The sequence below is a fragment of the Geotrypetes seraphini genome, chromosome 8 (assembly GCF_902459505.1).
Source record: "Geotrypetes seraphini chromosome 8, aGeoSer1.1, whole genome shotgun sequence".
NCBI classification, from domain to species: Eukaryota; Metazoa; Chordata; class Amphibia; order Gymnophiona; family Dermophiidae; genus Geotrypetes; species Geotrypetes seraphini.
In genome coordinates, this window is record NC_047091.1 from 63,582,450 (window position 1) to 63,603,347 (window position 20,898).

The 20,898-nt window shown below is 41.5% G+C and overlaps 1 protein-coding gene across 4 annotated transcripts in view; it reads left to right on the forward strand.

Annotated features, from left to right (window-relative positions):
* The window catches only part of OVOL1 (ovo like transcriptional repressor 1), a 57,610-nt gene that overhangs the window by 10,137 nt on the left and 26,575 nt on the right, over positions 1–20,898 (forward strand). The window contains exon 2 of one of the 4 annotated variants that reach the window (XM_033954198.1): positions 11,696–11,792. The exons of 2 other annotated variants lie outside the window; for them this stretch is intronic. In XM_033954198.1, coding sequence (XP_033810089.1) covers position 11,792 — 1 coding nt within the window. In that variant the 5' untranslated portion in view covers positions 11,696–11,791. Of the gene's footprint in view, positions 1–11,695; positions 11,793–11,824; positions 11,979–20,898 lie in introns of those variants that run through there. One more of the 4 variants, XM_033954197.1, reaches the window with a different exon arrangement.

The window sequence follows — 20,898 nt, forward strand, 5'->3', positions numbered from 1 at the left end:
TACTAAGCAGTGTAAGAGCATTTTACCACGGACTGACAAGGTAAATGCTCCGATGCTCATAGGAGTATCAGAGCATTTACCTCACTGGCCCGCAGTAAAATGCTCTTATGCTGCTTAGTAAAAGAAGCCCTTGGTCAACTAATATAAAATCTCAGATGGAATTGATGGTAGTAAAACAGAAGGGCAAATAATATACACGATTTACGTGATAAATCACAACAAAACCTTTAAAATGTGTTATTCTGAGACTCTGGGAAACGCATCTCAATACAAATCTCCCCAAATTCCTGTTTCCATATTAAAAATATTATAATCTGGTACTTCACATGGAACCAAATTTTTTTTTTAAGTTCAATCTTCTTTATTAAAGTTTAAAATATATAATTAGTCATTAACCAGTTAGAGGTACAATTATACAGTGCAATGCAGTTACATATGGCCAATGACTAACAAAGTAGTAATAATGAAATTAGAATCATGTAAACAAACAAACTTACCAGACGTGTGTAAAATGAGAAAGTATCATCACTAGCAATACAATATTTTGAGCTACATTAGGGGTCTTTTTATCAAGCCGCGCTAGCGGGGTTAGCGCGTCGGACATTTCATCACGCGCTAACCTCCACGGCTGGCTAAAAAATGGGGCCATTTTCTTTCACTGCCAATTTGCTACAGCCCGCTGACTTTGGGGCTTCTGCTTTGAGCCAGCCGTTCCTGAAGAAGGGGGTCTACCCCCGAAACGGAGTCCCGTAGGACACTTGGTTACCCGCTGGCTGTTTTTTCTTGAGAAGCTAAGTATCTTCCATTGGCTTTATTATTGAATTTGGACACTTGAACTTTCTTTCTTTGGCCCCCCTGGATCAGGGGCAGAGACCACTAGTAGAAAGGGTGTTTTTGATTTTGTATACACTCTTCTGCACTTTTGTGTTATTTATCACCAAAATTCACAAGAGAGCCCGGGGATGTTTCACAGTTGACACCTTTCTGGGTGCAAACCAGTGACAGCCGTTATCTCCGGGAGACTGGAGGAAGGCTGTGTGACTGAGGGCTCTCTTATATACTTTAGTAATACTTAATTGAATTAATTTTCCTTTTGAGTGGATCCATCTACTAGCGGTCTCTCCCTCTCATCTCAGTTTCTTTCTAGGGGTTTGGGAGAATTTGTTGTTTCCGCTAGACCTTAATGCCAGCACTGAGCTGGCGTTAGTTCTAAAAGCGTAGCGTGCGGTAATTTCCTATTTGCGCTAAAAACCCTAGTGCACCTTAGTAAAAGGAGCCCTTATTCAACAACTGATCCAATTTTCGATAGAACGATTTCGGGTATAAGATGGGAAACATACTTAGTGGATATAGAATTTTTAGAGCAATTACCATTTTGATCGATTCTAATCTCCCCCACCAAGTTAAATTCAGGGGCGACCATCTCTTGATTAAGGTTGTGATCTCTTTAAAAATATCTGAAGCAGTATATTGTATAGTTTCTTCTATTGATGGATCAAAGTGTAGCCCCATATATTTTAGTTTATCATTTTCCCATTGAAAGTTATATTCAGCATAGTGATCTTTTGAACGTGTTTATTTAGTGGCATAATTTCAGTCTGGGATGTATTTAATTAATATCCTGTAAACTTTGAGAAATTAGAGATGGGTTTTTTTTTTAGTCTTTATTGATTTTCAAATCAAATACAAAAGTGCAAAGAATATATAATCAAGTAATACAATAATCATCACTTACATCCAGACAAATAATAATATAAATTACAAGATGGTTTCTAACAATACCAGTAAAGTCTGAGGATTGGTGTATATCAACACATCATCTGCATATGCAGATATCTTCACTTCCATTTTGCCACAAGTAATCCCTGTAACTTTTGGATTATTTTGAATAAAGAACAGCAAAGGTTCTAGGGCAATATTAAATAATAGGGGAGATAGGGGACACCCCTGTCTAGTCCCTCTTGAAGGGTGACATATGAGAGATGTTATGCCATTAATTTTGAGAGATATAGATGGGGCTGTGTATAGTACCTTTATCATCGCTATACTTTTTACATCAAATCCAAACCAATTTAAAGACTTAAACATGAAGGCTTTTTCCACATCGAGGGCAAGAGCTAGATGAGTTAGATGGGCTAGATGGGTTAGATCAGTGTTTTTCAACCTTTTTACACCCGTGGACCGGCAGAAAAAAAAGAATTATTTTGTGGACCGGCAAACTACTAGGACTAAAATTTAGTTTCCGCCCCATCTCTGTGAGCTCGGTCCCCGCAAACCATCTGATCCCATCTGCACAAGCTGCAGTTATGATTTTATATTTAACGTATTTTATTAAAGTATAAAAAGAAACAATATTCTGAACAATTGTGATTTTATAAATATACAGAGCATGGACCAACAAAACCCCTGTCTCCCCTCCCCTTCACATATATCCCCTCTATATCAAGAAAACTGAACAAGCCAAGTTATTATAGAATGCTACACAGAAATATCATGCTAACAGAATACTGCAGTCCCCAGTTATGTCTCTAGCAGGATATATATTTCAAATCTGATATATTCTAGTGACAAAATAGAAATAAAATTATTTTTTCTACCTTTTGTTGTCTCTGGTTTCTGCTTTCATCTTCGTTTCACTCTTTTCCTTCCAGCGTCTGCCCTGTCTCTTCAATCTAGCATCTGCGCGTTCCATCCAATGTCTGCCCTCTCCCTCTTCCATATGTATCGGATTTCTTTCTATGCCCTTCTCCCCTGTCCATCCAGCCTGTGTCTCCTCTCTCCTTTTTACATCATTCATTCCAGCTTCACTGCTTTCTTCATTTTTATCTCTCCTACACCAGATCTAACATCTTTATCCCTCTCTCATTTCTCTGCTGACCCCCTTCCAGCATCAATCTCTCTCTACTTTCTCATTCCTCTCTCTCCCCTTTCCCTCATCTGATCTCTCCATTCCACCTTGACCCCCTTCCCCTCCTGTAATCTCCCTGCCAGCTGTTTCCTTCCTTTTTTCTTTCTCCCTTCCCTCCTTCCTTTTTTCCTTCTCCCTTCCCTCCTCCCCTATCCAACATTAACTCTCTTCCCATCCCTTTCTCTCCTCTCCTCCCAGCAGCATCTCTCCTTCTACCTCCCTCCAAGTCCAGTAGCAGCTCTCCCTTTATCCAGCAGCTTCCCAGCCTCCTACAGTGGCTTCCTCCCCTTCCAGCATCTCTCAGTACTTGCCTGCAGGAAGTTGCCAGTGAATCGCTGCCCTGGCAAGTAGGAGAGCTGCTGGAAGGGGAGACAGCCAATGTGAAGGCTCCACAGGATCTTGCTCGCACACGCTGACCATCTCCCTCCACCTGCAGCTCTCTCCGTTCCACTTGCACCTTCCCTGCAGCCCTCTTCAGCAACTCGGCAGGGGCGGCGATCAAGACAGGCTGCCGACGTCGGGACCTTCACTCTCTGAGTCCTGCCTATTTTGTTTCAACTTCCTGTTTCTGAACAGGCAAGACTCACAGAGGGAAGGCCCTGATGTCAGCAGCTTGTCTTGATCGCCCGAGGGTGGGAGGAACGGCAGTCGGCAGGAACTTGAACTGCCGACTCGATCTCGCCAGTCCTGCGCAGACCGACAGAAATTTTCTGGTCCGCGGACTGGCGGTTGAAGAACAGTGGGTTAGATGACTGTTGAGCAAATGGTATAGGGGACGTAAAAAATCTGGTGTTATCACTTGCCAGTCTGTCTGCCATAAATCTGTTTTGTTCTCCGATCTAATAATTTTAGGTAATATTTACTGTAATCTATGAGCCAGTATCTTTGCGTATATTTTCGAATCTACATTTATTAAGGACAGAAGCCTATAATTTTGAATCAATAGTGGCTCTTTTCATGGCTTAGGCAATACTATTATGTTTGCTTCTGCGGAAGACCCTATGATATTTCCAGTTATAAGGAAGTAGTTGAAAAGTTCTTGTAGTTTAGGGGTTAGTATATCTTGAAAGGTATTGTAATATTCAACGGTAAACCCGTCTGGACCCGGAGATTTCTTTTTTGCCATTGAATGCAATGAGGCTGCAATATCATCTGATATAATGGAGGCAGATACAATTTCATTATCCTCCTTAGTTACTTGCGGGTGAATAATCGAATCAGTTAGGAATTCCTCCATTACATGTGAAGTAGATTTGGTGGAGTATAGTTTTTCATAGAACATTTTAAATTCTGATATTACCTCCCTAGGATCTGTTAGTATATTGTGCATCTTTAACAACATATATATGAGATTCTCTTCTTGAATTTTTAAGTAGTTGGCTAGCAGGTGTCCGCTTCTGTTATTGTTACTGTGTGGTAGATAGCAGATTGCATAAAAACTGAATTATCTGCCTGCACACTTAACAATGTGTTATATTGAAGCCTGACATCTCTGAGTTCTTTCAGTGATTTCATATCCTCTGGATTTTGTTGATGTGTGAGTTTAAGATTCTTAATTTTCCCTTCAGAACCATCCAATAGTTTCCTGATATTTTTCTTTTTGTTCACTTGATATGCTATTATTTTTCCACGAATATAAGCTTCACAGGCATCCCCAGATAGATATCCAACTGGTGTCTTCTGGTTTATTTGTGGCAAAGTAATCATGAAGACCTGTTTTTATGTGCTCTATAAAATGCTGATCTTCCAATAGTGCATTATTAAATGTCCAGGTTGAGGGTTTGATGGATTTGGAAATATCATTCAAATGTAATTCTATCGCAGCATGATCTGATATTGAGATTTCGTTTATTCTAGTATGCAGTATATTTTTTGTCATATGTTTACTTAATAAAAAATAATCAATCCTAGAATCCGAATTATGCTGTGGAGAGTAAAACATATATTGGGACCCAGTGTTATGAGTTATCCACCATGTGTCCACTAAGTTAAGTTTGGAGATCATGTTATGTAAAGAGTGCCAGGCTCTAGTGACTTTGTATTTAACTGTTGAAGGTTCTAGGATTAGACTGAAATCTCCTGCTATTATATACAATTGTGAATTGTCACTTAAAGCCATTGAAAGGATCTCATTAAAGAACTCGGGGATTATCCATGTTCGGTGCATATATATTTATAACAGATAGAAGGTCATCCCCAATCATTAACTGGATTGCAGACCATCTGCCAGCTGTATCATTTTTCTGAGCCATAACTTTCTAACCAACATAGCTGTTCCATTTTTTCCTTTAGTTGCTGGCGAAAAGAAAACTGGCATTGACCGGGTAGTTTAAAATTATTTTCCACTTTAGATTTAAAAAAAAAAAAAAATTGGCCAATTTATCGTTGAAGGTACAAATTAAAGAATGACACGGTGGCTGTTACCTGCGGCTAGCCGTGGGTAACCCGCCAAAACGGGGGAGAGAAAAGGATTGGTCGCTGCGGGTACGGGGAGAAGGCCATTCACTGCCCCATGGAGCAGTGAATGGTCTTGTCTCCGCAGTGAAGGGAGGGAATGCACGCGTTCACAGATTGCGCTCCCTCCCTCCATACTGATAGCCGCCACCGCTGCCCAAGCATCTCCATCCCTCCTGATCGCTGCTGCCCGATTGCTGCCGCCGCCTGAGCATCTCCCTCTCTGCTCCTTACCTTCACAGCAGGCAATTTCTCTAAAAGTGCTTCCTACCAGCAGCCAGAGCGTTGAAATTGCATGTGGCTGCCATAAAGGTCATCTCTGACGCAACCGTAAGTTGCATCAGAGACGACCACGTCTGGGAAGCTTCATTATTCCATCCAAGACACCATTATGTTCAGTTGCTCGGGTAACGGCGGAAGAAAGCTCTTCCAGAGATGCAAAACGATGTCCATGCATAGGCTGTTTCAACTTTGGAAAAAGGTCGAAGTCTGGTGGACTCATGTCTGGACTGTAGGGAGCATGAGGTAACACTTCCCAGCCGTATTCGCTTAGTTTTTCAATGACAACATTCCCTATATGTGGACGAGTGTTGTCATGAAGAATGAGTGGCCCAGCCAAGAGCAACTGAGGTCTGGTTTTGTGCATTTTTTGCAAAAAATCACGATAATACACTGCTGTGATACTTCTTCCACATGGAACTTTGTCTGTGATGATGATGATGCCTTCATGATCATAAGCAAAAATCATCATTTTTTGACTTTTGATTGAGCTCGTTGAAATTTTTTTGGTCGTGGGGAAGATGGAGGTCCCCACTCATTGAACTGTGATTTCAGCTCCGGCTCAAAGTCTCTGCAACAATGCGATTCAAGAATGCCTGACCTTCAACGTCAAATCTTTGTTTCAGCACGGTTGCATTGACCAGGCATCTCTGCTGTTATTCAGCAGTAAAGAAGTGGGGGACCCATTGCGCAGAAATTTTTCTCTTTTTTTAAAAAAATCATTTGTCAGAATTCGGTATACTGATGTCGGTGGAATCCCTGTAGTTTCAGAAAGTTCCTCGCATGTCGCACAATGATCTGTTCAAGAGCATCAGCCATGAGTTTCACACATCGTTCTTCGGTTGTTGATTTTGGCCTTCCTTGTCTTGCTTCATCATCTATGCTCACACGACCACTCTGAAAATCAAGTTTCAAGTTTTATTATAATTTGATGAATCGCTTAACTAATTTTTACTAAGCGAGTTACAGCATAAAAAGAAAATATTTATTTATACATAATATTTTTTTAAAGGAAAAAAAACAAATTTATTTTTAAAACACTAATTGGGACCAACAGACATGCAGACCAACCGAAACACTAGACAAAAAAAGGGCAAAACTATAGTTCAGTATTTTCCAGGGTAAAAAGAAGAACCATAAACGAAGGGAAAAACATTAGGAAAGGGAAGATAAAGATATAAAGGATGAAGTAAAATCTTTAAGACATAATTTATAAATTAAAAGCGTCTTTAAAAAGAAAGCTTTTTAAATTACTTTTAAAATGACTCAGGTTGTTTTCATCTCTCAATTGCAGAGGTAAGGAGTTCCAAAGTTGAGGTGCTATTACCGAAAACATATCTTGTCGCCGAGTTCCAATAATTTTCAGCGAAGGAACAACTAAGAGTTTTAGATTGGTGGACCGAAGGGAACGCGACGTACTATAAGGAATAAGTACATTATTAATAAATTGGGGTTCGTTAGTATCAAGGGTTTTGAATACTAATAATAAAATTTTGAAAGTAATGCGGTGGTTGATAGGAAGCCAGTGAGATTTGATTAGAAACGGAGTAACGTGATTGTATTTTTTACCATTATGAATAAGTTTAATGGCAGTGTTTTGGATAATTTGTAATCGTTTCTTTTCCTTTTGTGTAATATTTATTAATAACGAATTACAGTAATCAAGTTTGGTAATAATCAAAGAATGAATTAGAATATTTAGAGATTTTGGCTCTAGGAACTTAGAGATTGACCGAATCATACATAATCTAAAAAAGCAAGATTTTACGATATTACTTATATGCTTGTGGTATGAGAATTTGTTATCGATGGTGACACCAAGAATTTTTAAAGATGATACAAGTTCTAGGTGAGTGTTATCAAGGGTAAAGGGGGCACTCAAATTTATTCCCAAGAAACTGTACTATGGTCCACTGTTAACTCACCACAAACTTCATGTAACGCACTGTGGATTTCTGTCGGGTTTTTGCCACGTAGAGTTTTAGTCTTAATGTACGACCTCTGATCATCAACAGACACAGTACCCAAGACACCTGCAGCCTCCATTTCCCACACTTGTCACAACCACACTATGTACACTACAGAACTCCTAAGCATACGTCCTGCTGCTTCAAGTACTGAAGTGAAAGTGAAACAAGGATTATTGCAATTGTATCATCCACTCTCCAATGTAGCCAACCTGTGCAATATTTATGAAACATCTGCATCTACTTTATCACTTCTTTCCTCTAGGGCAGTGGTTCCCAACCCTGTCCTGGAGGACCACCAGCGAGTCGGATTTTTGGGATAACCCTAATGAATAAGCATGAGAGAGATTTGCATATAATGGAGGTGACAGGCATGTAAATCTGTTCCATGCATATTTATTAGGGTTATCCTGAAAACCTGACTGGCTGGTGGTCCTCCAGGACAGGGTTGGGAACCACTGCCCTAGAGGAAAGAAGGGATAAAGAAGATGCAGATGTTTCATAAATATTGCACAGGTTGGCTACATTGGAGAGTGGATGATGCAATTGCAATAATCCTTGTTTCACTTTCACTTCAGTACTTGAAGCAGCAGGACATGTGCTTAGGGTTGGGAACCACTGCTCTAGGGTATACATATTCAGGTATTCAAGCCTCTTCTCCTACATCTTTTGGCGCAATCCCAATATCATTATTGTTGCCTTCCTCTTCAAGTCTTCTTACATCCTTCGCAAGATAGGACCTCCAGAACTGAACATAATTCCAAGTGGAGCCTTACCAATCACTTGTACAGGAGCATCAACCCTTTACTGCTGGCAGTTCCTCTCTCTATGCAGCCCAGCATCCTTCTGGCTTCTACAGCCACCACCACTTTGTCATGTTGTTTCGCAGCCTTGAGATCCTCCGGCACTGTCATGCCAAGGTCTTTCTCCCAGTGAGTGCATATCATAAGAACATAAGAATAGCCTTACTGGGTCAGACCAATGGTCCATCAAGCCCAGTACCTCGTTCTCACGGTGGCCAATCCAGGTCACTAGTACCTGGCCAAAACCCAAGGAGTAGCAATATTCCATGCTACTGATCCAGGGCCTGAGTAAAAAGGCTGATCACTTCCTTAGAAATCTGACCAATTAAACTAGAATTGTTTCTAAGGTGTTTAACTATGTATCTTTCAAATCCAGTTTCTAACACTTTTTTTTGTCTTTTTATGAGACCTTAGAATCACCACTCCTCCGTTCCACCAAGGTGTATATACAGGGAGTACAAGCAGTGAAATCCTCACCAGTCTCTTCAAAGTTTAAACACCATGCATTTCTTAGTGTGTTATTACTTAACTTAGTAATGGTGAAATCTTGTTTTTCATACGGACTGAACGGTAAGACCCGACATGTTTCCCTGAAGTTTATACACCTTATAAACCTTGGTGGGACGGAGGAGTGGTGGTTCTGAGGTCTCATAAAAAGACAAAAAAAGTATTTTCTAAACATTATGAACATTCAGTCAAATTAGAAACTGGATTTGAAAGATACATAGTTAAACACCTTAGAAACAATTCTAGTTTAACCAATCCAGGGCCTAACATATATTGCTCCTTTTAGATTTTTATTCCCCACAAACCATTCCCATTGTACCACTTCCTTGCCTGTGATGTGGGAAGGCGCCCAACCATTGTCACGTGATCCAGAAGAGGGCACTGTCAGATGTGAGGAAGAGAGGAATGCTGAAATGAAAAGCAATATGGTGCTTGTACAACTGGATACACAGGCACAACTTCAACTCCACTTTTACCTGAGCCAAAACCAGACACCCACTTTGGACAAGCAACAGGTCCATCACTAGTACACAGAGAGGACATAGTAAGCACAGCAGCCATTGGACCCTGTCACACCAACTGCCTTGCATCATCTGCACTTGGCTATCCTTCCTTCATTCTGGAGTTGCAGATGACCACTACTCCAGGACACTTCAGTACACTCTTAAGTGATCCTCATAGACTACTCTATCTTTCCTTGAGTTGTTCCTGTTTGAGAACTTTTGGCTGCGGTTCTGCCCCTCCCGGAATCAATTTTCCTAATTTCAGCAGCCTACAATAAGATCGCTGGCGCTAGCGATCTTTGCAAGCTGCCATATGGCTTTGGAGTGTCTTCTCTCTGCTGCGGTTCTGCCCCTCCTCTGACGCCAGAGAAGGGGCGGGACCGCAGCAGATGGGATGGAATTTAAAGGTGCAGGGGTATATAAAAGTGATGATTGATTGGGACAGAATTTAAAGGTGTTGGATATATATTAGTATACAATTTGGTTCGGAATGGGTTTTTTTTTCTTGTTTTCCTTCTCTAAATCTGGGGTGCGTCTTATGGAGCAAAAAATATGGTATGTGTCAGAAGTCATGATCAGAATGTCTAGAAGATCCTTGCCCCTTAAAGCTGTTTGATAGGCTAAGAGACATTGATGATTCTTTTTAAGTTTATATCCTTTCACAGATGGAAAAATGAAATTTATATGTGAACACCTAATATGTTTACTATTGATAATGAAAATAAATCTGTAAGATATTTAGGAGCCAATCCAAACATAACTTTATTGCAGATACAACCAAACTTAAACTTTATCTGGACCTCCATTGGCAACTAATGCAGCTTGCGAAAAAAAGATGTAATATGGTCAAACTTCTTTAATTCATAAATTAGTCTGATCGCTGCATTTTGGACAATGTGCAGGCTCTGTAAATTTCTCTGAATATCTGCTAAGTAAATTATATTGCAGTAGTCCAATTGACTAAGAATCAAGGACTGGATCAGATTTGCCTAGCATCCTAGCCGGATCTTTATCTGAGCAGGGTCATTCCATGCCAAGTGGTCTAATGGTCCCCATCATTATGTTTCAGATTTTGTTCAAAATTTGCACATAGAATAATCAGGGTACTGAGAGAATTTCCCTAACTTGGGTTCTAGATAAGCTCTCTAAGGTTCGTTTTACATTGCCAAAGCTTGGATAGGTAGCAGATTAAATCTTTTTTTTTTATCTTTATTCATTTTCGAACTTACAATAAGTGTGTCAATATGTTAAAACAATTAACAATAAGTATATCACTTAATAATCCTCAATAGTACAAATGATATATTCTTATCTCCCACCCTTCCCACCCCTTCCTTGCAGCTGGTTTGTTGGGCAGGAACTTGGAATATATAAATTTGCTAGCCTCCTCCCCACACATCTTGACTGTAGGCAGGCTCTATTACCGTGTATATAGAAAGGTGTTTTAATAGAAATTTACACTGAAGATAGGTTTCATTGCTAACACAACTCACAGATCTCTGGTTTTATTTGGCAGGAACTTGGTATATATACATTTATTGTGGATTTCTGGCTGGTACTTGCTAGATATACTTTTATTGGCGATTTATGGCTGAAGAGGGAAAATTAGATTCCAGCAGAATTTGATTGTGTTGTGAGTGCTTGCCCTGCTCCACTCTCCACCCACCCCAGTTCTGGCTGGAGTGGAACTTGGCTGACTCATTGAAAAAAATTCACCTTCTCTGCAGGAGGTAGGCGGGGCTCTAAACAGTGAAAAGTTTGCCTGCAGTAATTCATTCATGTGCTGACATTGGAAGACCTGAACCCCAAGTCTGATAAGTGCTCTTTTGATATTATAATTGTAATCTGTCTGGTGTACTCTCTATACAGTGATACCTTGGAATCCGAACGCCCCAAAACTCGAACAACTTGGAATCCGAACTAAAAATTTGAGCAAATTTTGCCCGAAATCTGAACGCTGCTTTGGAATCTGAACGCCCTGCACATTGTTCGTGTGTGTTTGTGCACACATTTCCCCAGCGCTCGGGCCACCCATACATCGTTCAGTTCATTGTCGGAAGCTGTAGTGAAAGCATCTCGTGTGATTTTCACCTTTGTATAGTGTAATGAGGAAAATACTGTATTATTATTTGTTAATATTTTACCTTAAAATCCAGTATTTACCGGGGCTTAGGCCAAAGCCACCATATCTCTCCTCTATCTCTTACTAATTTTTCCTTCATCTTTTGTACATGTTAAGATACTGACATTACCTCTCTTTCTTCCTTCACCCAGGTCTCCTTTACTACTTCCAACAGATTCCAGGGCTACCATCTGAACACCAGTTTGAAAGGAGAAGAATCCCAGGGACACCCGAGTTACCTTTCTATAAGTAAACACACAGAGAATGGCCCTATCCCAGTCATGGATATTTTCCTCTAAATACTTCTTAATCATACAGTCCATCTTTGAGAGTCCTTGGCTCTTAAGAAGAAAATCCCCTGGAAGAATCTGTGGTTGATCCTGAATTGATAGCCCTATATGTTATGCGATGAGGGGAAAAGCCCCACCCTCCAATGTAGGTGGTGTTGGGTGGAATTTATTAGAATGAGAGCGAGAGCTGGAAAATTGTCTGTGTGTCCCAGTAATAATGTTATCTTTAAATTCCCTGTTTCATCAGTTATGTTTTTATTAAATTTATTGTAAAGCGCCTAGACGTAATGATAGGCAGTATATCAAATAAATAATAAACTTGAAACTCTACTCCTAGGGCTCACCTGCAGTTGAGTCCTATATCCTATCTCACTGTACACGCAAGGTGAGGAGTCAGTCTATTTCTGAAGGTCATCTACAACATCCAACAGACTTAAATGGAGGTCTAGATCCTCTTCCCTCCTAGGCCGCTTTCTAGCCCCCAAAAGGCCTTTTTTCCCTTCTGGAGTTCAAGAAAGGATTGGACAATTTCCTGCTGGAAAAAGGGATAGAGGGGTATAGATAGAGGGCTACTGCACAGGTCCTGGACCTGTTGGTCCGCCGCGTGAGCGTGACCACGGGTCTGACCCAGTGGAGGCATTGCTCATGTTCTTATGGTCTACTGTTAAACAGCTTTTGTAGAGCCATAACATTTGCCACTCCAGTAGAAACAAGAATCCTTGCTCCATGCAATGTGTTATGATTAAAATTCAAGCACCTTTCCAGCGACATTGTACCGCTGCTGTGGCGCCTTGCTGAAGAGTTATGAGCACATTTAAATATTTAAAAGCCTTTAAATGTTATATGATGATATTATTTGAGAAACTTGCCCAGTATCGATGAGAGGGGGGACTTTTGTGTTTTGTTCTATTTTGAAAGATGGATGTATGGCAGAAAGTGAAGGAGAGAAAAATAGCAAATGGATAAGGTGGCCCTGGATATACAGTTAAGAGAACAGACAGAAGGAAGTGCAGCCAGAACTGGGAAAGATAGTATAAGAACATAGAAATTGCTGCTGCTGGGTCAGACCAGTGATCCATCGTGCCCAGCAGTCTGCTAACGCAGTGACCCTTAGGTCAAAGACTGAGTCTAGTCTTACCTGCGTACATTTTGGTTCAGCAGGAACTTGTCTAACTTTGTCTTGAATCCCTGGAGGGTGTTTTCCCCTATAACAGCCTCCGGAAGAGCGTTCGCGTTTTCTACCACTCTCTGGGTGTAGAAGAACTTCCTTATGCTTGTACGGAATCTATCCCCTTTTAACTTTAGAGAGTGCCCTCTCGTTCTCTCTACATTGGAGAGGGTGCACAACCTGTCTTTATCTACTAAGTCTATTCCCTTCATTATCTTGAATGTTTAGATCATGTCTCCTCTCAGTCTCCTCTTTTCAAGGGAGAAGAGGCCCAGTTTCTCCAATCTCTCACTGTATGGCAACTTCTCCAGCCCCTTAACCATTTTAGTCGCTCTTCTCTGGACCCTTTCGAGTAGTACTGTGTCCTTCATGTATCCAGTGGACATAATTTACTTGGACTTCCAAAAAGCGTTTGATAAGGTTCCGCACGCAAGGCTTATGAGTAAACTACTAAGTCATGGAATAGGAGGAGAAGTGCACGGATGGATCGGAAATTGGTTAGAGAACAGAACGCAGAGGGTAACCATAAATGGGAAATTCTCGGAATGGGAAAAGGTGACCAGCGGCGTGCCCCAGGGCTCGGTTCTTGGTCCCATTTTGTTCAATATTTTTATAAATGACCTGGAAGAGGAAACATCTTGTAATATAATCAAGTTTGCAGATGATACAAAACTATGTCGGGCGGTTGGCTCTCAAAGGGACTGTGAGGATCTTCAGAAAGATCTAAATCAGCTGGAAACGTGGGCGATAAAGTGGCAGATGAATTTTAACATAGACAAATGCAAGGTGATGCATTTGGGAAAGAAAAACAAAGAACATGAATACAAGATGTCGGGGGTGACATTAGCCAAATGCGAACAAGAAAGGGATTTGGGGGTGCTGATAGACAGAACCCTAAAGCCATCGGCTCAATGTGCGGCGGCGGCAAAGAAAGCAAATAGGATGTTAGGCATGATTAAGAAGGGGATCACGAGTAGGTCGGAAGATGTTATAATACCACTTTACAGAACAATGGTCAGACCACACTTAGAATACTGTATCCAACACTGGTCTCCATACCTTAAGAAGGATAAAATTCTGTTGTAGAGGGTACAGAGGCGAGCCACGAAACTAGTCAAAGGCATGGAGAATTTAAGCTACAAGGAACGCCTCGGAAAATTGGGACTGTTCACCCTCGAAAAGAGAAGACTGCGTGGGGATCTGATAGAGACTAAAGGGATTTGAGCAAATTGACCAGGAAACAGCATTACTGACATTTTCAGATGTGACGCGGACAAGAGGTCATAGCCTAAAACTGAATGGCAGCAGGTTCAGGACAAATGTCAGGAAGTTCTGTTTCACACAAAGAGTGGTGGGCGCTTGGAATGCTCTCCCGGAGGAGGTGGTGGCAGAAAATACTGTGCTGGGTTTCAAACGCAAGTTGGATGCACACCTTCTTGCAGATCATATTGAGGGATACGGGAAATCCGAGTCTCCAAAAAGGAGCACCTAAATGGGCCTCCGCGTGTGCGGATTGCCGGACTAGATGGACCTTGGTCTGATCCAGTGAAGGCGTTTCTTATGTTCTTATAGCAACCAGTGCTGGACGCAGTATTCCAGGTGAGGGCGTACCATGGCCCGGTAAAGAGGCATGATAACCTTCTCCGATCTGTTTGTGATTCCCTTTCTTAATCATTCCCAGCATTCTTTTCGCCCTTTTTGCCGCCGCCACACATTTCGTGGATGGCTTCATTGGCTTCATTGACCCCTGGGGGGTCTCTCCGAGTACTGCACCGGACATCCTGTATTCGTGTGTAAGATTTTTGTTACCGACATGCATCACCTTACAACAAGGTATCCTGCCTACACCTTGGAAAGAAGCAATTTTCTGGCTGATTAATAAAAATTTCAAAATTAGTCCTAGTGAAGTAACAAATAGACCCATTGCTAATATTCCATTTTTAGCAAAGCTAACAGAAAAGGTAGTATTCCTAGAGAAAACAAACATCCTTCATCCAAACCAGATAGGTTTTAGAAAATATCACTCCACAGAACATTCACTAATAGGCATGTCTACCGTTATACATTACCATCTAGATCAGGGGTGCCCACACTTTTTGGGCTTGCGAGCTACTTTTAAAATGACCAAGTCAAAATGATCTACCAACAATAAAATTTTTAAAAACACAAAGCACACTGTACGCAGAGAAAATGTTAATTATCATTTATATTCTGGGGGGTTTTTCAAAGAGATCAAGGCAGATGACTTTATGCAATGTCACTTCAGTAACAACCATACAGAAATAGACAATAGCGGGTTTTAGTGCAGGGAGCTGCGCTGAATGCCCTGCGCTGCTCTCAATGCTCATAGGCTCCCTGCGCTAAAAAACGCTATTGTGGTTTAGTAAAAGGGGGCCATAGTGCAAAATATAGACTGCAGATTTAAATTCTCAAAATGGCCACATTTTGATCACTAAATTGAAAATAAAATCATTTTTACTACCTTTGTTGTCTGGACATTATTCAAATCTTGTTGGTCTCAGGCTCTGGTTGTCTTCTGATAACTCACTTGCCAGGGTCTCCTGCCCATTTGTTGTTTTCTTCTTTCACCATGCTAACCATCCATCTTCCATCTCTGTCCAACCCTTCTGTTTCCCTTCCCTCCCCCCAAGTCTGGCATCTTTCCTTTTTTTCATCACCATCCACAGATCCACCTGTTCTCAACTACCCTTTCATCCTTCATCTCTCCCTCCTTCCCCACCCCCCAGGGTCCACCATCTCTCCCTTTCTCTTCCCAATTACCTTCCTATCCAGTATCTCTATTCCTCCCTCCATACCATCCCTTGTTTCCAACTTCTTCCCTGTCTGTTCCTTCCCTCCCTAAATCCCATTGTCCACCATCTCTCTCCCTCTCCTCTATTTTTAAGACCCATTATTTCTTTTCCCCAAAGTCCGGCATATGTACGTCTCTTTGTACCCCTTCTCTCCCTCCCTCCATGTACTTCTACACCAGGGCCCCCAGAAAAAGAAATGTACATGTGTTTCACTTTACACCCCCCTCCCCCGAAGGCCTGACCCCCCCCTTGAAGGTCTGCACATTCCCCCCCAAAGGTTGACTCCCCCCTGAAGGCCTGCACCCCCCCTCCCAAAGGCCTGCCCTCCCCACATCTATTTATCTAATTCCAGCAGAGAGCAGTCTGCAGAGAGGATCGCTGGTACTTTAGCGATCCTTGCAGGTTGCCATAGGCCTCAGGAGCTGTCTTCCCTCTGTCCCAATCCTGTCTCTGACCCAGAGGAGGGGCAGGACCAGGCAAAGGGAAGACCTGAGGCCTATGGCAACCTTCAAGAATTGCTAAAGTACCACCTGCCACCGGCTGTCTCCCATTCGTTCCCTTTGGAGATCCCCACAGGAACAAGGAAGTTAAATTAATAGAATACTTAGGCACAGGAAAACAAAGAAATGCAGAAGAGACATACCTCCAAGAACTGCCCCATGTGTCACAATGCTCATTAGTGGAATTGAATAAAAGACAAGTACAATGGATTTAGAAGGGGTGCACAGCCGGCCAGGTCCGGGTCATCCTGCCCTTCCTTTCCCCCGGTCCGCGCTCGGGGCTCGCGCCTGCCTGGTCCCGCACCGACGCTCGAATGGTGCCGTCAACTCCCGCGAGTCTGGCGATAACCAACAGCACCATTTGGGCGGCAGTACAGGACCAGGCAGGTGCGAGCCCCGAGCGTGGACCGGGGGAAAGGAAGGGCAGGAGGACCGGACGGCTGTGCATCCCTCCAAGCCGTGCACCCGGGGCGGGGGCGGACCGTCCCTCCCCCGGTACGCCACTGATTGGGAGGCCGATTTTGGGGGTTTTAAAATTGTATATCGGGCAGCACTAGGCCTCAGCTCTTACCTCAATCATTACAGGCGCTTCTATTTCTTGTGGTGCGCTGAGCTCCATCCCCCACCGACCCTTCACCCCGCCCTTCCAGCACTCTGATTGGCCGGCGTTCTTCAAGAGGCAGGCCAATCAGGATGGGAAAAAAAAGAAGGGAAGAAGGGAACCCGCTCTGCGATTGACTGGGGTCGCCTGAGCGAACGACCTGTCGATCGCGATCGACGTGTTGGGCACCCCTGTTCTAGATCATCATAAGTCTGTACTTCTAATTTCCCTCAATCTTTCTTATGCGTTCGATACCGTGGATCATGAACTCCTAGAAGCTATTGGTATCACTGACCAGGTTCTTGCATGGTTTCGCTCCTATTTTGAAAACCGTTCTACCACTGTCTCATTTAACAACACAATTTCAAATAAAATTTCTTCAAGCTATGGAATTCCTCAAGGGTCTATTCTTTCTTCACTTCTGTTTAATATTTTCCTCACACTTCTAATGACTCTTTGTCAATCTATTGGATTCAATGCGTTTGCTTACGCAGACGATATTCAACTTTTATATCCAATAGATACCGAGAATCCTTCAGAATCAATATCATTTACCAAGAAACTTGAGCAAATACATCAATGGCTCGCTACTAATAGACTTGCTCATAACATTTCCAAATCAAATGTAATGCTCTTTCCATGGAAAGAAGACCTAAAATTCAACCATCCCATTACACTTACTGGCACTACTCATCAGGCAGTCACTACCATCAAAATTCTAGGGGTCATATTCGATTAGAAACTGTCCTATGACGATCATATTAGCAGTATAGTCAAATCAACATTTTTCAGGTTAAGGCAAATTCGTTCAATTTCTAAATGGTTAGAACCAAAATCCTTAAACATATTAATCCATTCACTGATCATTTCTAAAATTGATTACTGTAACACCTTATTCAAGGGTATTACGCAAAAAGAGATCAGGCGTTTAGAGCTAATTCAAAACACCTCTATTAAAATTATCATGAATGTAAAAAAAGTTCGACCATGTCTTGCCACTTCTTAAAAAATCTCATTGGCTCCCAGTATTAGAATAATTTACAAAATATGTCTGTTATCGTTTAAGGCCCAGCTCCACAAGTCTCCAGCTTTTATCAACAGGATTCTAATTCACTACGCTTCCAACATTTGCTAAGTGTTCCATCACTTAAAACCATTAATACACGAAGACAATACATTTTTTCTGTCGTGGCCCCCAAATTGTGGAATTCCTTGCCAATCTACTTAAGGGAGGAAAGAAACGCTGGTAAAAGATGCATTTGACTGCTAGACATCGTAAAAACACTAAAACCAAAGCAAAATCCACCCTTTTCTTAAAAAACAAACACAAAATCCCTCCTCTTGTAATTTTCCTTGATTGTCTCATCTGCCTCCAATTATTGTATTTCTATCCTATTTACCCTACTGGTCTTGTCTGTTTTGAAAGTCATGTATTTGTTATATTAACTTTTTGTTCTCCTGTGTACTCATAAAATATTTTTAGAATTGTACATCACCCTAAATATATGATAGGGCGATTAAACAAATTTTAAATAAACTTGAAACTATCCACGTTAAGCCTCATTTGCCATGTTGCAGCCCATTTCTCGAGCATGTTTATGTCACGTTGCAGGTCTTCGCAAACCTTCTATGACTTCACTACTCTGAATAACTTCGTATCATCTGCAAATTTAATCACCTCACTCGTTGTACCAATTTCCAGGTTGCTTATAAATATGTTGAAGAGCACGGGTCCAAGCACTGAACCCTGCGGCACTCCACTCGTGACACTTTTCCAGTTCGAGTATTGTCCATTTACCCCCACTCTCTGTTTCCTATCTGCCAACCAGTTTTTAATCCACGTGAGTATTTCACCCTTGATTCCATGGTTCACAATTTTTCAAAGTAGTCATTCATGTGGTACCTAGTCGAATGCCTTCTGAAAATCCAGATATACAATGTCGACCGGGTCACCCTTGTCTATCTGCCTGTTTACTCCCTCAAAGAAGTGCAGCAAGTTCATCAAGTTTTCAGTTTAGTGAATTAATTGTGCCAATTTTGGGAATTTACATCTGCTGTCTATATTTTGCACTGTTATGGAAGAAATGCATTTATTTCTATTTCTCTGGGGTTGTACTGCATGCAGAGTCTTGAATCTTAGGGTTTCGTTTATATATATATATTAGTACTTTAGTTTGTGGTCCCGTATTTGCATAGGGGTTATCTGTGTTCTGGTAGGAATGAATGTTGAGAAGCATACGTAGAGTGTGCTTTGTGTAGTTTAATTTTGTGGTTAACCATTATGTATTGTTAATAAGATATTGTGTGTATATATGAAAAATGAATGGAAAAAATGGTATTACAGTTAGTACTATTATGGGGGTAGGGTCTGGGGCAGAGATTGGGAGGGGTCTGGGGGCGGAGCTTGTGGGTTCCCCCAAACAAAAAAGCGTTCCGCTGCCTATGAATACATATAAAAATAATTCCATTTACCCTACACCGCATCTTATTACCTTATTAGTCCCAGCTCCATCCATGTCTCTCCTTCCTTCACTTATCTCCAAGGCCATTCCTATACCTCTTATCTATACCCCATGTCCTATTGCCTCTCTTTCATTCACCATCTTTTTAACCTCATTCTCGATCTCACTCAACCCCTTCAGAGACCATTCCTTTCCTCCCATCCCCTCTACCCCCATTTCTTTTCAGTGTCTATCATCCTCTCTCGAGTCCCATTGTTATCCCCCTATCTTGCCCTATTCCCTTATCCCTGTTATTCCTTTGCCCTCTTCTCATATCCTTAGTAGTTAGTGCAGCAGCCTGAGACCCTGGGGAACTGGGTTCAATTCCCACTGCAACTGCTTGTGACTCTGGACAAGTCACTTACTACTATTTGTGATGTTTTTGCCAAAGGTCATCAGACAGGTCCTAGTAATGTCGGTTAAGTTGCTAGATTTGGAAGTAGAAGTTGCTTCAGATATACGGTACTTGGGAGTTATTATAGACTTGCAGCTCTCCTTTAAGCAGCATGTATCCACAGTCGTTAAGACGTATTATAAACTATGGGTGTTACGCAATTTGTATTCCTATCTCTCTTGGAGTGATTATAAACAGGCTTTTCAGATGGTTGTAATGTCCAGTCTTGATTATTGCAACATCGTTTTGTTGGGCATACCTGCTACTGTATTGCATGTTTTACAGGTATTACAAAATTCTATCATTAGGTTATTGTTTAGACTAATAAGAGGTGAACATGTATCTGGCTACTATATTAGGCTGTATTGGCTTAAGATGGATTTTAGAGTCTATTTAGGCCTGCATGGGTTGGCCCCCAAATACCTAATTGATTGTCTTTCACATTATACTGCACTTCCTCAGTTGCGTTCCTTGGGACATAAGGACCTAACTGTCCTGCCTTGAAAGGAGATTAGATTGCAAATGATGAGGGCAGGAGCGTTTTCCTGCATTGGTCCTAAGGCATGGAACAAGCTTCCACACCAACAAGGGGATTTGATGAAACTTTTAAAACTGTTAAAATGTCACCTTTTTTGTGAAATGAAGTATGGCTGACAGAGGAGTGACAGATTAGGGGCAGGGAGATTGATTGTGGTCAGTATTGGTTATGTTATATTGTCTTGTTTCGGATTGTTTTATGTATGATTTTATGTATGATGGTGTATTTATTATGTGTGTTCACTTGTGCTTCGCTTTGTATAAAGTGAATAATAAATAAATACAATTCAATTTATCACTTCAATAGTTCTAAAAGGCATATGCAGTGTTGTACATTTTGACATTTAGTAGACTGTCCCTGCTCAGAAGAGCTTACAATCTAAAATGGAAAGACAGACATGACATATAGGGTTGGGGATACAGAACCCAAGGTGAGAGGAATTAGGAGTTGAAAGCACTCTCGAAGAGGTGGGCTTTTAACTTGGACTTGAACACTGCCAGGGATTCGGGCAGTTTGTTCCAGTCATATGGCACAACAAGATAGAAAGGAT